This window comes from Oryctolagus cuniculus, chromosome 11 (assembly GCF_051225735.1).
Source record: "Oryctolagus cuniculus isolate XC-2025 breed Fujian yellow rabbit chromosome 11, ASM5122573v1, whole genome shotgun sequence".
Taxonomy (NCBI): Eukaryota; Metazoa; Chordata; class Mammalia; order Lagomorpha; family Leporidae; genus Oryctolagus; species Oryctolagus cuniculus.
In genome coordinates this window covers 73,117,441-73,138,326 of record NC_142877.1, presented here as the reverse complement: position 1 = coordinate 73,138,326, position 20,886 = coordinate 73,117,441, and the positions used below count along the sequence as shown (strand labels likewise).

At 41.5% G+C, this 20,886-nt stretch overlaps 1 protein-coding gene and 1 pseudogene across 5 annotated transcripts in view; one reads left to right on the top strand and one right to left on the bottom strand.

Moving 5' to 3' along the window:
* Window positions 1–20,886, top strand: part of PTPRB (protein tyrosine phosphatase receptor type B) — a 141,697-nt gene that overhangs the window by 31,728 nt on the left and 89,083 nt on the right. For 3 of the 5 annotated variants that reach the window (XM_051845665.3, XM_089308688.1, XM_089308689.1), the window contains exons 1-2: window positions 11,583–12,228; window positions 12,634–12,907. In XM_051845665.3, coding sequence (XP_051701625.3) covers window positions 12,175–12,228; window positions 12,634–12,907 — 328 coding nt within the window. In that variant the 5' untranslated portion in view covers window positions 11,583–12,174. Of the gene's footprint in view, window positions 1–11,582; window positions 12,229–12,633; window positions 12,908–20,886 lie in introns of those variants that run through there. The other 2 variants (XM_008256785.5, XM_089308686.1) reach the window with 1 other exon arrangement.
* On the bottom strand, window positions 790–1,978 carry LOC100342877 (serine/threonine-protein phosphatase PP1-gamma catalytic subunit pseudogene; annotated as a pseudogene).

The following is a 20,886-nucleotide window of genomic DNA, read 5'->3' as shown; positions in this document are numbered from 1 at the left end:
TCCTTGCTGATTGTCTGTCTGATTGATCTGTCTATTGCTGAAAGTGGGGTAAAAGTCTCCCATTATAAATTGTATTAGAGTATATGTCTCCCTTTGGATCCATTAACATTTCTTTTGAATAACCAGGTGCCCTGTAATTAGGTGCATGTATATTTATAATATATCTTCCTGTTGAATTGATCCCTTAATCATTACATAGAACCCTTATTTGTCTCTTTTAACAGTTTTTGTACTTCCTCCTTCCCAAATAGACAGTCTATTTTGTCTGATATTAGGATGGCTACACCATTCTATTTTGGTTTCTGTTAGCATGGAATATCTTTTTCCATCATTTCACTTTCAATCTTTGTGTATCTGTCTTTGTGAGATGTGTTTCTTGTAGGCAGCAAATAGATGAGTTTTGGTTTTTAATCCATTCAGTCAGTTTGTGTCTTTTAACTAGAGAATTGAGACTTTTTTGCATTCAAGGTGACTATTTATAAGTAATGACTTTGCCCTGCCATTTTACATAAATCTCCGATTATTGTTTTTGTATCAACAGAATGCATTTTATGACAATAACATGCACAGATCCAGAGCATCCTGGAGCTCTTTATATCCTAAGGAAAATGAGCATTTACATTATTCATGGGATGGATTGAGTTAAAAAAACAAGATCAACTGTACACTCACCCTCAGACAGAACCAACTGTCCGGGGAGTGCAGCTTTAACACCGTCATTCAAGCTGTTTGCAAAAGGAATAGAGAATTAAAAAACTAAACTAAACAAACACTTTTTCTGGGGAATGGAGTCTTTCATTTGCTGTTATAATCAGCAAACGCCATTCATGAAATCCAAAACAGAAGGAGGGGCCCCCACAGACAGATCTAGCTGGGCAAGCTGACCGTACACATTACAGTGTCAAAACAAAGGCTGCACACTCTATGTTACAAGTCCCGACTAAGCGGTGCCAAAACGACACCTATTTCTTTGCTTGCTTTGTGATCATACCCCGTGGAGGTGTTACAGGTCTCGTGGCATTCGGCTTCTTTTTCTCTGCAGGCTTTAAAATCTGAAAGGAACACATTAGTGTTTCATCCACACTCATCATGGCACCTGCATTGTCAAACTCTCCACAATAGTTGGGTGCAGAGAAAGAGTGACCAACTGTCTCTTTGCAAAAAACTCATATCCATCTTCAACCACCTGGTGGGCTCTACATATAAGATCCAAATCATGCTTATGGAGAAATTTTGCAACCACTTCTGCACTGAATGTGAAGGACACGCCTCTGTCATTTTCACCCCAGCCTAAGACATCTTTATCGGGGTCAGACCACTAAAGATCACAAAGACCTTGATCTGGCACATCAGTTGGTCACATAATTCACCGAATCTGCTCCATAGATTGAAGATCTGGTGATAAACCTCCGTGACAGCAGAAGATTTTCTCATCCATGATGGCTGCTATCGGTAAACAGTTAAAACAGTTTGTGAAAGTTTTCCATAGTTTAATGTTGTATCTTCTTTTACATTCATCATAAAATCCGTAAGTCCTATTGATGCTGGCACATTCATGGTTCCCTCTGAGAAGAAAAAAATTCTCGGGATATTTGATTTTGTAGGCCAGTAAGAGGCAGATCGTCTCCAGCGACTGTTTTCCCCTGTCCACATAGTCCCCAAGAAACAGGTAGTTGCTTTCTGGCGGGAAACCACCGTACTCAAAAAGTCGCAGCAAATCATAGTATTGTCCATGGATGTCACCACATATTTTGAGTGGTGCTTCAAGTTTTAGTAGTATAGGCTGACTGAGAAAGATTCTCGAGACTTTAAGCACAGTCCTCTGATTTCATTCTCCTGTAGCTGAACATTCTTACCAGGCTTGGACCCTCTCACTTCCAGCAGCCATTGGATGATGCTGTCGATCTTGAGTTTGTCTATATCCGCCATCGCCTTCCCACCGCCGACCCTCCTGCAGCGGGGCAGCCGCCAGCTCGTCCCTGGGACTCACACCTCCTTTCCACACCACGAGCACAGAGGCGGCGGTGGCAGCAGCCGTGGCGGGACACACACACACACACACACACACACACACACACACCGCCCAGCCGCCCCACTCCCTGCTTTCTCCTTCTCGCCCCACTGGAACCACGAGAAGAACAAATCTCCTATTATTTACTATGGATTTCCTTTTTACTTTTACTGGGAGATTTTCTCCCTTTACTGTCTTTCATACTGATGACCATGCTTCTGTTTTCTGTGTGCAGCACATCCTAAAGCATCTTCTGCAGGGCTGGATGGGTGGTGACAAATTCTTTCAATTTCTGTTTGCTATGGAAGTCTTTATTTCACTTTCATTCATAAATGAGAGCTTTGCATGGTACAGTATTCTGGGTTAACAGTGTTTTTCTCTTAAGACTTTAAATTTATCTCAGCATTCTCTCTTATCCTGTAAGATTTCTGATAAGCAGTCAGCTGTGAGTCTAATTGGAGATCCTCTGAAAGTAATCTGGTGTTTCTTGCATGCCTATTTTGGAACATTTTCTTTGTTTTCTGTGGAGAGTTGACTGCAATGTCTCATGGTAAAGAGCTTTTCTGGTCATCGCTATCAAGAGTTCCATGTGCTTCCTGTACTTGGATGTCCCTTTCTTTCTCCATATTTGGGAAGTTTTCTGAAATTATTTCACTAAAAAGGCCTTCTAATCCATTCTTTCTTTCCATGTCTTCAGGAACTTCTAAAACCCATATGTTGGATCATTTGATAGTATCCTGTAGATTTCCAACAGTGTTTTTTAGTTTTCTAATTTCTTCTTGCTTTTGGTGTGACTATATGATTTCCTGTGCTTTGTCTTCTAAATCAGATTTTCTTTCTTCTGCTTCACCGATTCTGTTCCTAAGGCTTTCCACTGCATATTTTTTTCTATTGAATTCTTGATTTCCAATATTTCATTTTGATTTCTCTTTAAAATCTCAATTTCACAGGAAAAATTTTCTTTTGTGTCAGGTACGGATTTCATTAGTTCATGCATTTGCTTCTGGTTACTTCTAAGTAATCTTATGATCAATTTTTTAATTCTGTTTCTGGCATTTCTTCAGTCTTTTCTTCACAATCTAGTATTAAAGTGTTGTGTTCTTTTGGGGGCATCATGTTGTCTTCCTTATTGTTTCTTGAATTGGTGCATTTGTTATTCTGCATTTGTAGAGATACTCCTTGGTTTCTTCTTGTTTTTTGTTTATCTGCTGTGGAGATTTTATCATTGGACTGTTCCTCTGTGGATGAGTAGAGTGTCTGCTTTCAGTGAATATCTAGAGACCATGTGGTAGGTTTGGCCAGGGAGCTCTGTTCAGTTCTCCAGGGTGAAGGGAGTATCTAAGGTGACACACCCAGGTTAAGCATGGTAAATCTCCTCTTTTTTTTATCAGAGGGGAAGTGTGTTCTGCTCTGTGGGTGTAGAATCAGCTCACCTCCTCCCTTCAAAGGAGACCAGTCCTGAGCAGTATCCCCAGTGGGTATAGTATTCATCAGCTCTGTCACAAGGACCACACAAAGTATCTCTGCAGTCCTCAGTGTCAGCACAGATTCCCCAGAAATGTGCCTCACTAGGTAACCAGGGAACTCTGTGCATGTGGAGCCTCCCACAATGACTGCCCAAAGTCCCAGCCACACCCTGAGCCCTCTACACAGCCCCAGTGTTTTCTCAGTCCCAGTACACAAGCCTCCCACAGTCATGAGCACTCTGCCTTCTGTCAGTTCTCCCCTCCAGACTCAGGAGTCTCTGCTTGGCTGATTGCTGGGCACAGACAGGAGCTGGCATAGCTGTTACATATATCCAAAATGGCGCCCACCCTCTATTTGCTTGTCACCATTGCAAGGTGATTGGGGAGAAAGAGAAACGTACCCTCTCTTTTTTTTTTTCCTCAGTTTTGGCATGTCCATTATCTCCTTCAGAGCTCCAAGCTGGATTCCCTCAAGGCTCTTTCCACAGTTTCATCACCAATGGCTAAGGCTGGTCACTATACTCTAAGGCTGGTGCTGTGGTTCTTGGTTGCTGGGGTTGAGTTGTGCATGTCTCTAACCTCCATGTAGGTTCATAGTGTCCCTCTTATTTGTGTGGAATTTCCTCTGCCATTTTTCCCTAACTTGTCCCTGAGACTACAGTCTCGCCACTTTTTTAAACCATCTTCTCCTAGACTAGAGCAGTAAGCTCTCTCCCTATTCTCACTTACCATTTCTTTACTTCTACCAATTTTGGATTTGTTTGTTGTTGTGTTTCTAGTTCCTTGTGTTGAGTGATAAGTTTTTTATTTGAAATCCTTCTGGTTGTTATTTTTATTGCCAGCATTGATTGCTGTACACTTCAGTCTTAGAACTGCTTTTGCCATACCCCATAAGTTTTGATATGTTATGTTTATATTTTAATTGGTCTTAAAAAATTTTTTATTTCCTCCTTGATTTTTTTTGATCCATTGGTTGTTCACAAGTAAGTTGTTTAATGTCCACATACTTGTGTATTTTTAAAGTTTTTCTTATTACCAATTTTTAATTTTATTGCATTGTGGTCAGAAAAGATGCTCAGGGCTGACTCTGTGATATAGAATGTTAAGCTGCCACCTGCAGTGCTGGCATTCCATATGGGCATTGGTTTGAGTCCCAGTTGCTCCATTTTAGATTCAGCTCCCTGATAATGCACCTGGGAAAGCAGCAGAAGATGGGCCAAGTGCTTGGACCCCTGCCACCCACTTGGGAGATGTGGAAGAGGCTCCTGGCTCCTGGCTTTGGCCTGGCCCAGCCCTGGCCATTGCAGCCATTTGGAGAGTGAACCAGTGGATGGAAAATATCTCTCTCTCTCTCTCTCTCTCTCCCTCCCTCCCCCCCTCCTCTCTCCTCTTTCCTCTCTCCTCTCTCCTCTCTCTATATATCTCTTCCTTGCAAATAAGTAAACTAAATCTTACAATGAAAAAAGAAAAGATACTCAATATGATTTCTATTCTTCTAAATGTTGAAAATTGTTTTGTGACTGACTGATTGATCTATCAATGATCTATCCTGGAAAAGGTTCCATATACTGTTGAAGAATATGTGTTCCATAGTTGTTGGATGGAAGTTTCTGTAGATGTCTGTCTAGTTGATAAAGGATGCCCATTTAACCCTGCTGTTTCTTTGCCGATTTTCTGTCTAGATGATGTGTCCATTTCTAAATGTGGAATGTTAAAGTCTTCAATGGTTATTATATTAGAATTCATCTTTCCTTTTAGGCCTACTAATATTCCTTTATGTATTGGTGTGCTCCAATATTGGGTACATATACATTTATATATATATATGTGTGTGTGTGTGTGTGTGTGTGTGTGTGTGATTTCTTCTTACTAGATTGATCCCTTTATCATAATATGATCATCATATAATGACCTTCCAGTTCTCATTGTTAATACTTTTGATTTAAAATCTATTTCATCTATTTTGTCACATAAATCTGTTGATATGTTGTTCACTAGAAAGTAGAAAACTCCTAAGAGGGGGTAGTCCATTCCTACCTGCTGACAGGCTCAGATTCCTTGTCCTGTTTCCATGAATGCCATGGTGCTAGTTCACATCTGGAGTCCTCAGCCCTCCATGACTGGTACAGCCTGTGGGTAGATTGGAGTTCACACTGTATGGCCTATGTGCCATTAAGGTATGCTTACTGTCCAATGCTGCCCGTTTCTACCACGTGTGATGTTGGCTTGTGCATAAGTCTGCTCAACCAGGACCATAGAACTCCACTGGATGTTGAAATTTCTTTTTTTTTTTCCTTCACAATTAATCTTCTCTCTCTTTAAATTCATTACCCTTCCCTCTCTTTCTCATTCTCTTTCCTCTCTTCCCTTCTAAGGATGCTTTTTGAGGCATCCAGCAGAAGAATATTTAGAAGGACTTGATTAGAGTATTTATGCATGTAACAATCTTCACTGGGCAGCTACAAAGATTCATTCACTCATTGAACAAATATTTATTGAGACTCTACAACATGTCAAATCCTGTGTGAGAAGAGAAAAGCAAAAACTCAGCCTAATGGAATTCCCCCAAATGACCAGGGAAGGCAGATAGTGCACAAATACATGAGCAATTAGATTATTACCAAGTGACATTAATACTCTGAATGAAACAAATAGGTCTCTGAGATGAAGAATAATAAACACTTGTTCCATGTGAGGTCAAATAGAACAAGGCACTGAAGGAGTGTGTTTAAGCTGGACCTGCAGGATTGAAAGGAGGACCACCAAACAAAGAGCCTGGTGGGGACTGGCCCAAGAAGAGGAAATAACAGGCACCAAGTCTCTGGGGCAGGAAAAAGTCCCACAGGGGTGTCTCCAAAGCCTAAATCAGAGCCTGGCATGTAGTAAGTGCTCATTCAGTATTTGCTTGCCCCAATTAACTTGGAATCCAAGAACCAAACCACAGCCAACTGTGGTGACACCTGTCCTTAATAATATCTGACTATGGGCAAGGGTAGATTCTGTGGGAGACAAAGAAAAAGAATTACCTTTGTAATTCTTATCAATTTACTCTGCAATGAAACTATTACTTGTGCTGTTGGTAGGATTCAACTGCCTCATAATCAGGCTTAATATGGTAACAATATTGATAATAAAATATATTACAAAATTGAGTGAAAGCCTTGCTGGGATATAAAACGTATATATGGAAATGACTGACCTGAGAAGGAACTGGATCTAGTTAATTTCTGTGCTGGATGGTTCTGCACGTGTTTGTCACAAAGTAGCAGTAGACCAAGAGGGAAAAAGAATAATAAAGCTAGTACAAGAATATGAAAAGGGTAAACATTTGGCACTGTGGTTAAAACAGCATCCATGTCCCATATTGGAGAACCTTAACCCTAATCCTAACCGTCTGGGTTCCAGTCCTGGTTCAGCTCCCAATTCCTACTTCCTGCTAATGTATGCCCTGGGAGGCAGTGGTAATGGTTCAAGTACTTGAGTCCTTGCCACCAACCTAGAAAGTCCTGGGATCCTGCCTTAGCTGAGATGTTGCAGGCATTTGGGAAGCATAACAACGAATGGAAATTGCTCTCTTCTTTTTCTCTCCCTCCCTCTCCCTGTCTCACTCCCTTCCTCTCTGTCTCACCCTGTCTCTGATTCTCTTTGTCTTTTAAATAATAATTTAAAAGGAAGAATATGACAATTTTATAAATGAGTCCTAGGTCAAACAAGTTGTTTGCATTAGTTTCTTTTTTTCTTTTTTTTAAAGATATTATTTATTTATTTTAAAGGTAGAGTTACAGACAGTGAGAGGGAGAGACCGAGAGAAAAGTCTTCTGTCCGTTGGTTCACTCCCAAAATGGCCACAACAGCCAGAGCTGTGCCGATCCGAAGCTAGGAGCCAGGGGCTTCCTCCGTAGGAATGGGGATGTAGGGGCCCAAGGACCTAAGCCATCTTCTTACTGCTTTCCCAGGGTATAGCAGAAAGCTGGATTGGAAGAGAAGCAGCCGGGACTAGAACCGGCACCCATATGGGATGCCAGCACCACAGGTGGAGGATCGGCCTACTGTGCTACCGCGCTGGCCCTGCATTAGTTTCTTTAAATCTATCTCTATGCCACACTTGCTTCTCCAAATGTTAGAAACCTTGTGTTGGTACTATTGCTATATCTGTTCTACAAGTGGTACAACAAATGCTTGGGTGGATATGATCATTTTGCTTTAAGGGATCCATGTAAAAAACCCTGGGAGTGACTTGTGATATTATTAAATACACAAATGGGTATATATCCATATATATGAGATACCAATGTTAAGTATCTTATAATTTTTCAATCTCTTATTGGTGGAAAAGTAATAGGCATTCAATAGAAACATTACTTCAAATTCTGAATTTTAATTTTTTACCAGGCTATAAATGGGTAGTGTTGAAACTCTCTCTTTCGGCTGGGTATGACAATAAAGCTCCCTCCCAAACAACCACACAATCTTGAGTGTGAACAACTGACGCTTTGCAGTGTGCTGTGTGGCTAAATGTTGAGAGTCAGTAGAGTAAGTGTTTTTTTGACGCATTTTTGACTTATGATATTTTTGACTTACAATGAGTTTATTGGAATGTAATCACATTCTAACTCAAGGCACATCTCTATTTTGGTTTTCGTCCACAGTTTCTGGCTCACAGCTCCTATAATCCATGTAATTTCCTAAGTGACTAGAACAATAAGGGTGTCTTTTGTTATACTATTTGGCCTTTTGTCCTTGGTTCCTGAAACAGCTCTGGGTCAGCTCCAGGATGGGAATGGGGGCTGGTTTCCAACTGAACCAGCAAGTGCTTAGAGGGCGGGAACTCACAACCCTGCTCCCACCTCTGAGGAGGGAAGAGGGATCAAGTTTGAGTTGAATCATCAATGGCCAATGATATAATCAATCATGCCTTTGGAATGAAACCTCCATAAGAGCCCAAAAGAACTGAGTTCAGGGGACTTCTAACAGGTGAATAAGAACACAGGTTCTGGGGGGTGACCCACCCCAAGTCTACAGGAACAAAAATGCTTCCTTCACCCAGCTGTTCATTGATATCCTTGGCAATAAACTGGCAAATGTCAATATAAAATTAAGGTAGTAGCTCTCAAGAGGCAGCTCCTGGTCCTCTAGTGACCAGTTGTGTCATTTAACATCTATGTTCATAATGTGACAAGATCCATGCTTTCAGCCATGGCTGCATTATAACATAGGTTTTCATAGGTATTATTTGCTATGGCTTTTTTTTTTCTTAAAGACAGCTCTTTGTTGATTCATGTCTAATCAAAAGTTTATTTGTGGTAAGGAGAAGAGGTTGTCCCTGAAATGGTGCAGAATGGCTGTTCCCAAATTTCCAAAGCAAGGGAAGTGCAATATGTAAGATAAATGGGTACAAAAGAAATTGAGGAATTCCAAACAAAGATGAGAACAAAGAGCAGAATGAGTCAACTTACTTATACCTTGTAGTCTAGTTTCAAATAAACTCTTCCCAGAGAAGATCACATCTGGTAGCTTTTCCCAGTCCCATACTTCCTTGAATCTAATGTTATTCTCTCATATTAGCACTGAATATGTGCTTCTTAAAAAGGAAAACTGGAATCAGTAGAAGGCTGAGCTTAAGCTTTTCTTTTTGCTTCTGATATGCTCATTCTTAGGATTATTTTTAGTCCACTACCTTTTCAGGAGTTTTGTTGTGAGCTTTAAGGTTTTCCAAAAACAATAACTAGTACTTATGTAACTTTGGCAATGTTTCTAGTAATTGGTCCTTTGTTTTATATCTTGCTATTATTTTCAAAGTATACTTAGGATATTAAAGCAGATAAAAGATCAGCGATTCTACATACATAGGTCTCTCTTTGAGCAAACATCAAGACATTGGATTTAAGAAGTCACTTCTTTTCCTAATTCTTGTTCCCAAGGGCATTATCAGCAGGCCACTGCTAACAACATGGAACAGGCAAGCATGTAAACTGTGTTATTGTAAGGATATTTAGTTATTGCCCTGTTCGGATAGTCTCCTTCAAATGTTGCCTTCTGGGTACATTTTGCCTGCATTCTAAGGAATGGTTAGTAGGTAGTATTTGGAAATGAAATGAAGCTCTAAAATATGTTGGTGATGTGTAGTGTTAACAGGGAAAGATGTTTGAAAAAGTTTGGAAGAGACAGGATTTATTGAAGATTTTTCCCCAGAGAACAGAGGATATGTAGTAGATTGAAGTGGGAAGAGTCCAAATCTGAGGGCTAATCTTTAAAAAAATGTTAAAACCCCAAAGGAGAAGACAAAGCAGAAGAAGTTAGCAGGATCCATATAATGGATGAATTGAAAGGAGCAAAAAATTGGATTTGAGTGCAATATATTACTAAGCAAACAGATACCTGTGCAGCATATTGATGTTTGCGAAGGTGCTTTAAAATAGGTGATCTTGCCGGCGCCGTGGCTCAATAGGCTAATCCTCCACCTTGCGGCGCCGGCACACCGGGTTCTAGTCCCGGTTGGGGCGCCGGATTCTGTCCCGGTTGCCCCTCTTCCAGGCCAGCTCTCTGCTATGGCCAGGGAGTGCAGTGGAGGATGGCCCAGGTGCTTGGGCCCTGCACCCCATGGGAGACCAGGAAAAGCACCTGGCTCCTGGCTCCTGCCAGGATCAGTGCGGTGCGCCGGCTGCAGCGGCGGCCATTGGAGGGTGAACCAGCGGCAAAAGGAAGACCTTTCTCTCTCTGTCTCTCTCACTGTCCACTCTGCCTGTCAAAAAAAAAAAAAAAAAAAAAAAAAAAATAGGTGATCTTACTTAGTTGTAAAGTTCCATGAAGTAGTTAGAAGAGATATCATTCCAGTTTTACAGTTGAGGAAACCACGTTGCTTTCTAAACATAGCAAGACAAGAAAAAGGAAAGACTGGAAAATACCAAAGCTGGAGAAGGATTCCTGCAGCAGCAGCCTGTAATAAAGTTTGCAGTGTCTGCTAGAGGGAGGAGGGAGCAGACCTCTAGGGCTGACATGTATGCCAGGCAGTGCGAGCTGGGAGCGGACCTCTAGGGCTATCAGGCATGCCAGGCAGTGTGAGCTGGGGGCAAGTGCAGACTGGAAGCTCTTCAGTAAGACTGGTGACCCGAGAAGAGAAATAGGAAAGACTGTGTTTCCAGAAAGAATGTGTTAGGTTTCACCTTTGAGTGTTTGCTAACCTGAAAAGGAGATTTGACATCTCTGGCCTGGTTGCAGAGAAAACTCCCCTGGAATCGCCAGAGGAGCTGAAACTTCATTTCTTTCATTGACTTGGGAAAAAAATAGTTTTCTAAAAGGATTGAAATCATGTTCACTTTTTTACTCTCCTTCCAAGTAGATCGAGAAGCCAGTAATACATCTTTATATATAACCTACGTATTCAAAAGAGAAGGGAATGTCATCCTTCCCTCTGATTGAAAATTAAAATCTGGAATCTCAATAAAGTTAATCCAAAATTATAAAAGCTGTTGCAATATTTTGCTGTTATCACCTGGGTACAGTTAAATATTTTGCTCTCTGGTGATTGGGAATTTTCTGCAATCCATTTTCAAATGCCTAACCCTTGAGATACTAAGTATTGAAAAGTGAGTAAATGCTATCTGTAAATCTGTGAAGAGCTGAGTCATCAACAGTCTTTTCCACAAAAGAGAATTTACACTGTTTTCTTCCATTGGTTGAACAATTAGGGATGAAATGGTTTTAACTGCTGGGTGGCCTGTGATGAAAGTGCTTTGCTGAGGGTTGAACAATTGGTGGTAATTGTATGGAGTGTTGCTTAGGATTGTTTGCATAAGATTTGTAGGGGACAGTGAGTGGTCACCCGGGAGAAAGGAACGAAGGTCAAGGTGACCAGGGACGGTCTTCTTTTGGGATCTTTTCCTCTTGTTGGTGTCCCAGGGATGCGCGTTGTGACAAATGAATCCTTCGAGGTGAGAAGGGCAAAAGCACTCTAATAAAAGGTTTCAGGAAAGAGCGCAAACGACCTAGGGGAATGTGCTGCGGTCAAGTTTAATCCTGGGAAAAGAGGCCCTGGAGAAAGCCAACGAGGAAGATAGGAAGGAAGATAGGGAGGGGGAGACCTGGGTGTGGAGGGAGGAAGGGGCGGGGGTGGGGGCCTGGAAAGTGAGAGGAGCGCTCACTGATTGCGGCTGGAACGACCCAGCCCAGGACCCCTAGGTGGGGAAAAGTGAAAGTCCAGGAGGAGGAGGAGGACGAGGAGGAGGCAGAGTCCCGCGGCCCCGGAGGGGACCCTTGCCTAGGAGGCGGTGGCGCGAGGCAGCGGGGGGCAGCCTGGCCCGGCTCGGGCTCCCTTGGCAGCCTCAGGCGTGGGCTCCTCGGGGCTCCCTCCCTGCCGGCGCATTGTTCCTTTGCCGGGAGACGAGGAAATTGCCTTTTGATTGCGGAAGTCCGCGGACGGGGCTCGGGGCGAGGCAGCGCGGGTCAGAATGGCAGCGTGGGAAGGGCTGCGCGCCGGCCGTCCCCGCCGCCTCTCGCGTCCGCAGCCCGCCCAGGGCGGCAGCAGAAGCAGCAGCAGCAGCGGTGGCCGCTGGGGCCCCTGTGCATCGCCAGCCCCGAGGGAAGCGCGCTGCGCCCCTGGGGCGCACTGAGTGCGCGCAACAAGTGATCCCGGTGAGGCGCTCGGGCTGCCTGCTTCCAGCCTGGTTGATCTGATCTGGGTCCGCATCACTGAGCGCGATGCTGAGCCATGTAGGCGGCTTGGCCTTGTGGATCGCACTGAGCCTCCTGCAGGTGAGTGGCCCAAGAAGGGGCTGGGGCCTGATGTGCCCCTGCCCACCAAGAATCAAATCCCACTCCACTTTGTAGGCTCCCAGGCTTTGAAGAGGGAGGTGGCAACATTTCTCGCTCTCCCTTGGGAACATCGAGTGCTTCTAAGCTCCTAGCCAGACTGACAGCTCATCCTGCTGTCAAAGGCAAAAAGCCACCATCCCTCTCCAGCTGTCGTCGCAAGGGGACAGCAACTAGAGGAAGAGTGGTCACTGCCTCCCCGGCAGCCCTGATATCCAACGGGAGGGCAAAGGTGGACTGAGGCTGGAGGACAAGGGTGGGTAGAGGAGGCTTGGGCAGTGTGCTGTAGGCACAACTCTGTGCAGTCCCAACTGGGAGCGTAAGCTGTTGTCTCTGATTGCTTTGCAGACTGGACTAGCGGAGCCAGTGCGGTGTAACTTCACGCTGACCGAGTCCAAGGTCTCCAGCCGATCAGTGTCTCTCCAGTGGAGAACTTTGGGATCGCCCTGTAACTTTAGCCTCATCTACAGCAGTGACGCCTCTGGGGCAGCGTGGTGCCACCCGATCCGGATTGACAACACCACCTATGGATGTAACCCCAAGGATTTACAGGCTGGAACTATCTATCACTTCAGGATTGTGTCTCTGGATGGAGAAGAGAAAACGGTGGTTTTGCAAACAGGTAAAGGGTAACAGGTGCAGTTGGACGGCCAAGCCACTTGGGGCTGGGGCCTGCCTTTTCAATCTGATGTTTCCTTTGAATTCTAGGTGTACAAAACTAAGTAAAGTAAATAAATATTGACAAGATTTCTAGTCAACTCAGATCCGACCAAAAGCCACTGGGTTGATTTTTAGAGACATTCCCAGTGCTTGAAGCAGCCAACTAGCCTCTGGAAGAGGCTGGGTGGTGGCGCAATGAGAAACCTTGCGCTATGGAGGAAATTATTGAATTGATGTGGTCTGAGCTTCCATCACACTAAATTGTCAAGCTGAGGCAAAATTTGAAGTAAATGTTTTTAGAATAAATAATCGAAGTTCAGTGATTAGGAATATGCCTTTCCTCGACTTAGTTTTATTTTTAGAACCAGGACATAAAACCTTCAGGAATAGAATGGAGCCATTCATAGGGGAAAATTAGAAAAGTCCCTTGAAAGTGAGGGTGCCAAAATTATATCACTTGACTAACTCAACATGGGATGCGAGCGTAACTTTTGATTACGGTGCACCTCAAGTCAATTATTCCCCTTACACTGTTGGTAAATCGTTCTGTGTGCAGGGTAAGAGTTTGCCTTTCTTGCCTCAATTTCCTTATCTGTAAAAGGTGAAAGTTAGACCAGGTTATTTAGGTCTAAGTTCTTACCAATACCAACTACTTTGCTAGGGGCTGCGTGTACATTATCTCATTTAATGCTCAGAGCCAGTCTCTAATTCTCCAACCACTGTGATATTTCAGGACTTGACCAGGCTATCTTCATCTGTTGCAGTATTGAGGCCTCCCTTACTTTTACCTAGAAAAATCAAATTTAAGTAAAAAAATTCTGAAAGATGAATTTAGAAACCTTTTGTCCTTGCTATTCTTCCCCATTTCAATCCCAACAATGGCAAATTCTTTAGCTACTACTTCTTTGAACGGAGAACTCTCAGTTCCAAGGGTATTTACTGTAAGGTCAGGAAATTTAAGTTAGCCAAATATCAATTTTCTTATTTTTTCAATGATTTATTATACTCAGTTACATCATTTGAGTTACTTCAGAAGAAACTTTCAGAGAATGTCTGAAATTTCCAGGAACTTAAATTGAAAAGAGAAATCATTTAAGACTCTGGTTTATTTATTCATTTTTTTATGTATGGAACCAAAGAGGGACTGAAATGAACCACATCATTAGAACATTTTACAAAATTCTAAGAGGCTGGATTTTTAGTCATAATAATGTTGGTTTCTTGGTACTTGAGGATGGTTCTGTAAACACAGATAATGTTAACTCTGTAGAATTAGAATTTATAACAGAACTTCTAGGTGTATTATTTATATATAAGAAAGGCACTGCCAAACTTGTGTGTGAACATTCAATGGGGTAAAGCAATCTATGAACATAGATGAGGCTTCAGCAGCTTGTTGGAGAAAAGATCAAGACCTTAAGAGGATTTTGGTCCCTCTTTGGTTTCATACAAAAAACAGCCAGATTCTTAACAAATAGATTTCTCTTTTCAGTTCAAGTTTCTGCAAACCTCAGTTGGTTAGCCCAGAGGATTTACTTTTTGGGAAAGTGACCATGCGAAAGGCCTCATTATGGGTGGTTCTACTTAGAATAGGCTTTGAGTTTGAAGATACAAGCAGGTGTTTCAAGTCCACAGGCCTTTGTGAAATGTGAGAAATATTTGTATCCTATTGACTATGTGGAGTACAATAAGACTTCAGCAGCATCCATAACAAGCTAGTTTTCAGGTTCTCATCATCTTTCTTAAGGAGGTACTTTTGCAGCTACTTCTCACTATAAATTTTGTATTATTTCACAATCAATGTGAGCAATGAAATTTGCAGGTAGCATTTATGTACTGATAAGTTTTCATACTGATTTGTATAACAGTATAGCCCTTCTCAGCATTTACTTTTTCAATTTTTAAAAAATTTTTTAAATTTTTATTAAAATAAAAGCAATGTTTTGCAACAATATTGAACAAAAGTTTAATGAAAAGGAATAGTGAAGAGACTACACCTGACAGACCAGGCAGGCATCTCAGTAAAGAACTGAGAGCTCCCCTTTTTTTAATAAAAGCAAATTTAAATTTAGTTATTGAAAAATTATTTCCATGGAGAATTTTTTAGTTGGTTGCTATTTGTCAGTGGTTTCTTTTTAGTTGATTTTTAAAATTTATTTTTAATTGACAAATAACAATTTTATGTCTCTGTGATGTTTCGATGCATTTATATATTGCATAATGATCAACTTGGGATATATAGGTTAACCTTCATCTTTTTTCTTTTAAAAATTTATTTTATTTGTAAGTCAGAATTACAGAGAGAGAGGGAGACACAGAGAGGTCTTCCATCTGCCAGTTCACTCCCCAAGTGGCCACAAGGGCCAGGGCTAGACCAGGCTGAAGCTGGGAACCAGGAGCTTCCTCTGGGTCTCCCACATGGGTGCATGATTCCAAGCACTTGGGCCATCCACTGCTTTTCCAGGCACTTTAGAAGGGAGCTGGATTGGAAGATGAGCAGTCAGAACCCAAACCAGTGCCCATATGGAATGCTGGCACTGCAGGTGGAGGCTTAACTCACTGCTCCAGAGTTGCCAGCCTCTATCCATCACCTTAAATGTTTACCATTTCTTTGTGATTGAATTATGCTATACAATACTGTTAAGTATAATCACCATTCTGTGTAAGAATACCCCAGAATTTATTCCTGCTCTCTGGCTGTCACTTTATAGCCCTTAACCAATCTTCCCCCATCTCTTCCCTCTGCCCTCTGCCTCCCAGGCAGTCCTCATCCAGGAAAGACATGGTTAAGCTGGAACTCACTGTTTTCTACTCTCTACCTCTATGAGCTCTGAATTTTTAGGTTGTATGTATAGCTGAGATCATGTGATATTTTTCTCTCTGTGCCTTAACATTGTGCTCTCTAGTTCCATCCATGTTGCTTTAAGTGACAGAATTTCATAGTTTTTATGGGGAAATATAATTCCATTGAGTATATATCCACATTTTCTTTTGTTGGCTACCTAGATTGATTTCATACATTGTGAATAGTACTGCAGTAAACATGGGGATGTAGCCATCTTGTCAACATACCGGTTTCATGTCCTTTGGCTATACCCAGGAGTGAGATTCCCACATCACATGGCAGTTCTACTATTTTGTTTTTTGAGGACTTTCCATTGTCAGTAGTGCTATCTATATTTTAAGAAACTATGTGACTTGTTCTTTTAGTTAATGGGAAAGTACTCATGTCCTTCTAAAATGATTACTAAGCTACAGTGAGGACCTCCACAAATCATCATTTACCGTTGTCAGTGCAATGGCCAGCTAGTATAAATTACATCTGAGACAAATCTTCCAACAAAAAGTCATTCAAAATGTGTGTGCTTTCCTTACTCATTTTGCCTATCAATCTACAATAAAATTAGAGTGAGGGTAAGACATGAGTAGGGTGGAGATATAGTAGTTGCGTAGATGATCTCTTCATCATTTCAAGTGTCATTTGCCTGAAAATTTGTTCTGATATTGTTTAAGACTAGCCAGCCATTTTGATATCATGTACACATGATCTTAAAGACAAAAGATTTTAGATAGATGGGTAGATAGAATTTCTACTCCAGTTCCTACTCCAGACTTGAAAAACATGGGTTCAAAATCAGTTGAGCAAATATTTATGGAATATGACGCTGCAAGGAATGATAGCCAGTTATGGCTGGTGTGCTTTTTCTCATCTTTATTGATGAGAAACAAAACACAGTCCCTGCCTTTGTTATACGGAGCTAAGAGAAGATTATGATGAAGGTGGCCCAGAGGTTGTCTTTCCTGGTGAGGACTTTGCCCTGCCTCGTATAAGCCATGCTCTTTAATAACAATAGAGGAGACAGTATTTGGGAATTCTCACATTTGTTTGATCATTACAAAGTGAATGCAACACCAGTATTCCTTGAAAGCCAAATTACTTGGTGGTGAGTTCACCAGAAGTCAGACAATGGACATCCTAGTCTCTGAATAACAAGACACATTTGAAAGACAGTGTCCTCTGAGTGCATGGCAGGAGTCACCAACTGGTGTCCTCTGGGGGTGACATGGTGTCGGAATCATACCCGTGTGTTTATTATTTCCCTAACATTAAAAATGGAAAATTCACATGAAAGCACAAATGTATGGATCCTCTTGAAACACCAGAAGATTTGACAAAACTCTTTGACTAGCACTCTCTAGAGCTGAAGTATGGCTTCTCTGTTTGGCTACCAATTCACTGGAATATCAACTCAGTTATGTCCTTACATGAAAATATTCCAAAGACATTTAAATTTATAACTTCTACATTAGACTTTTCCTGTAACACATTTGGAGGAGAATTATTTCTCCAGCAATAACTAGGTATTCAGAAGTTAAAATGGTATCCAGTACATGGTGGATATTTAATAAATATTGATCTCAATAGTGGATGGACAGATGAATGTGTAGATAGATGGATAGATGATATATATAGAGATAGATAGATGATATCAGTAGATGAAAAAAATGAATACTTTAATGGAAGATTGTACAAATACTAAAACTGTGTTCTTTCTCCTTGAGTTACGGGTCAGATAGGTAAGTAATGAAGAGGTAGAGAAGTTTACCTGTAGAAAAAATACTTAGTAACCTTCATCTTTCTTTTTTTTAAAGATTTATTTTGTTTGGAAAGGCAGAGTTACAGAGAGGTAGAGATAGAGAGAGAGGTCTTCCATCCTCTGGTTCACTCCCCAGATGGCTACAACAGCTGGAGCTGTGCCAATCCGAAGTCAGGAGCCAGGAGCTTCTTCCAAATCTTCCACGTGGGGTGCAGGGGCCCAAGGAGTTGGGCCATCTTCTACTGCTTTCCCAGGCCACAGCAGAGAGCTGGATTGGAAGAGGAGCAGCCGGGACTAGAACCGGCACCCATATGGGATGCTGGCACTTCAGGCCAGGGCTTTAACCTGCTGTGCCATTGCACCGGCCATCTTCACCCTCTTGTTAGTCAATTTTAGTTACTAATTTTACTTACTAATCCATCTAACATAAAAGGCCAAAAAAAAGCCTTCATATTGTTTCAGTTATTTTAATATGATTAAGTCCTTTGTCTTTAAAAAAATTGAGAGCTTTCATGATCACATCATCATATCAGCTATTGTTTCTATGTCAAAATATTGCTTATTGCAGTAGTTTGCTACAGAGCAATAAAGTATCACAGAGTTGGTAGCAGATACAACAGATGAATTTTCTCACAGTCCTGGAGGCTAGAAGTCCAGGGTCAAGGCGACTGCAGGTTTGGTTTCTGCTGAGGCTTCTGTGGCTTGCAGATGGCCATCTTGAAGTGCCTTTACATGGTTGCCCTCTGTTTGGTTATGTCCTGATTTCCTCTTTGTTTAAAAAAAAAATGATTTATTTATGTGAAAGTCAGTTACAGAGAGAGAGGGGGAGAAACAAAGAGAAAGAGAAGTCTTCCATCTTCTGGTTCACTCCCCAAATGGCTACAATGACCAGGGCTAGGACAGACCAAAGCCAGGAGCTTCATCTGGGTCTCCCACGTGGGTGTCAGGGGCCCAAGCACTTAGGCCACCTTCTACTGCTTTCCCAGGCCATTAGCATATCGCTTTTATATGACTCTTAAGCATGTAATTTCATTTATAAATATTTCAGTCTTTATCTCTGCAAGATAAGGATTTTTAAAAAAGATTTATTTAGTTAGTTAGTTGAAAGGCATATTTAGAAAGAGAGAGAGATCTCCCATCTGCTGGTTTATTTCCCAAATGGCCGCAGTGACCAGGGCTGGGCTGATTAGGAGCCAGGAGCTTCTTCTGGGTTTCCCATATGGGTGCAGGGGCCCAAGGACTTGGACCATCTTCTGCTGCTTCAGCAGGCACATTAGCAGGGAGCTGGATGGGAAGCGGAGTAGCTGGGATTTGAACTGATGCCCATATAGGATGCTGGTGCCACAGGCGGCTGCATTACCTGCTATGCCATAATGCCGACCCCAATAAGGTTTTTTTTTTTAAATAACTACAATATAGTGCTCTTTCCTAAAATTAGTGTCTTAATTCCTTAATTGCTTTATAATTCCTTAGTATTTAGATGTCCAGGTTTGGAAGTCACATCTAGTGGTAGTTCGTAGATATGGAGAAATTTGGATAGCGATCTGTTTAGAAGAAGAAACCAAGGGATTTCTCTTTAAATTGTATTCATGTAGCAATATATTAAGCAAGGCTCAGTCATTAATATCAGTGATTTAGAATGGGACTGCTGAAGATGACCTTGGAGATGAGGGGTGGCAGTACCCTGAGTTGTCAGGGTACCCTCAGTGTTGCACGGTTCTGTGACAGGAGGAGTTGTCATGGTACCCTCAGTGTTGCACGGTTCTGTGACAGTCAGGATGAGTTGTCAGGGTACCCTCAGTGTTGCATGGTTCTGTGACAGTGAAGAGGAGTTGTCAGGGTTCCTCAGTGTTGCACGGTTCTGTGACAGGAGGAGTTGTCGGCATACCCTCAGTGTTGCATGGTTCTGTAACAGTCAGGATGAGCGAGCTCAGTGCTGTTGCTTCAGCTGCTCTCTCACTCAGCAGTGTACTTTCTCCTCTCTGGTTTTCAAATCCTACTTTACCTTCCAAACTTGTTCATCTTCTTCATAAGGCCTGCCTCTAATATCCCAGCCCTTAAATGTCATTTTCTACTTTGCAATTTAACATTCAGTTTAGCCCAATAGTCTCTGACTTAACAACTAACTCTTCAACCTCATAATGCTAGAAAAGTGATATGTATTCTATATGGTACCCATACAGTCATTCTGTTTTTTACTTACAGTGTGGTATTACTAACTTATATACTTTTTCAACACTTTAAAACAGGCTTTCTGTTAGATGATTTTGCCCAACTGTAGGCAAGAGCAAGTTTAGATGGATGAGGTTAAGCCATGAAGTAAAGTTGGTTTGGTGTATTAAATGTGTTTTTGACTTATGATAATTCCAACTTAAGACAGATTTATTAGAATATGATCCTACCCCATAAATTGAGGGAAAGCTGTATTTACTATTAACAGAAAAAGGAACATCAATACCCATGCCAACATCTGCTTACTGAGGGTCTACCATGTTTCCAGGGCTGAAGTTAATGGTCTATCTGTAACTCTTTACACCTGCCATTATGTAAAGCAGGTTAGTCACATTTTACTGATAAAGAAACTGAGGATTAATGAGATTAAACAATTTGTCTAAAGCTACCCTTACAATAAAAGTGTCAGGAATTGAACTCAGGTCTAACTCTGACATCAAAATTGGCCTCCTAGTGCACCATTTTTAACTTAGGCTAGATTGCTTCTCAGCCTTTTGGCTAAGATCAAGTGTAAGTATGCTAGAACATTGACTACTGTCAAAAAGCAACAAAAACAAAGTGAAGGAAATTACCTCTCTGGAAATGAGTTTAACTAGAGGTTGTGAGCAATTCCTTTTCCATTTTGATTTTTTTTTTTTCAGTTTCAAAACCTTCTCCAAGGGGTGATTTTGGCTTTTGCCAAACCCCACCTTGATTTCCAAGAGAAAATCTCTAGTTATTTTATATAAATAGCTCATTTTTATGTAAACTGCTATATAAATGCAATTTATAATCAAGCTTTCTAACCACCCTGTTTTTAACTAGAATGGTATCCCAATTTATTTTTACAGAAATTGGTTCTATGATTACTGAAAAAAAGATCTCTTGGACTGGAGGGAGACAGTGGTAAAAGATAGGGTTGCTAAAATGCTTAATACCTAGCTTGAGAAGACTTTGAGTCTTGACTTTGTCTTGAAGTGGGAACTCATGAGAAGTTCTTACTGCTTCAAGGGAATGAAGATGACAGATGAGAGAGACGTACAAAGAAATCATTTAGGAAAGATAGAAAATAAGAAAACTTTTGAAGTAATCTAGCCCAAGATGAGGGGACCCGAGGCAAATGCAATAAACT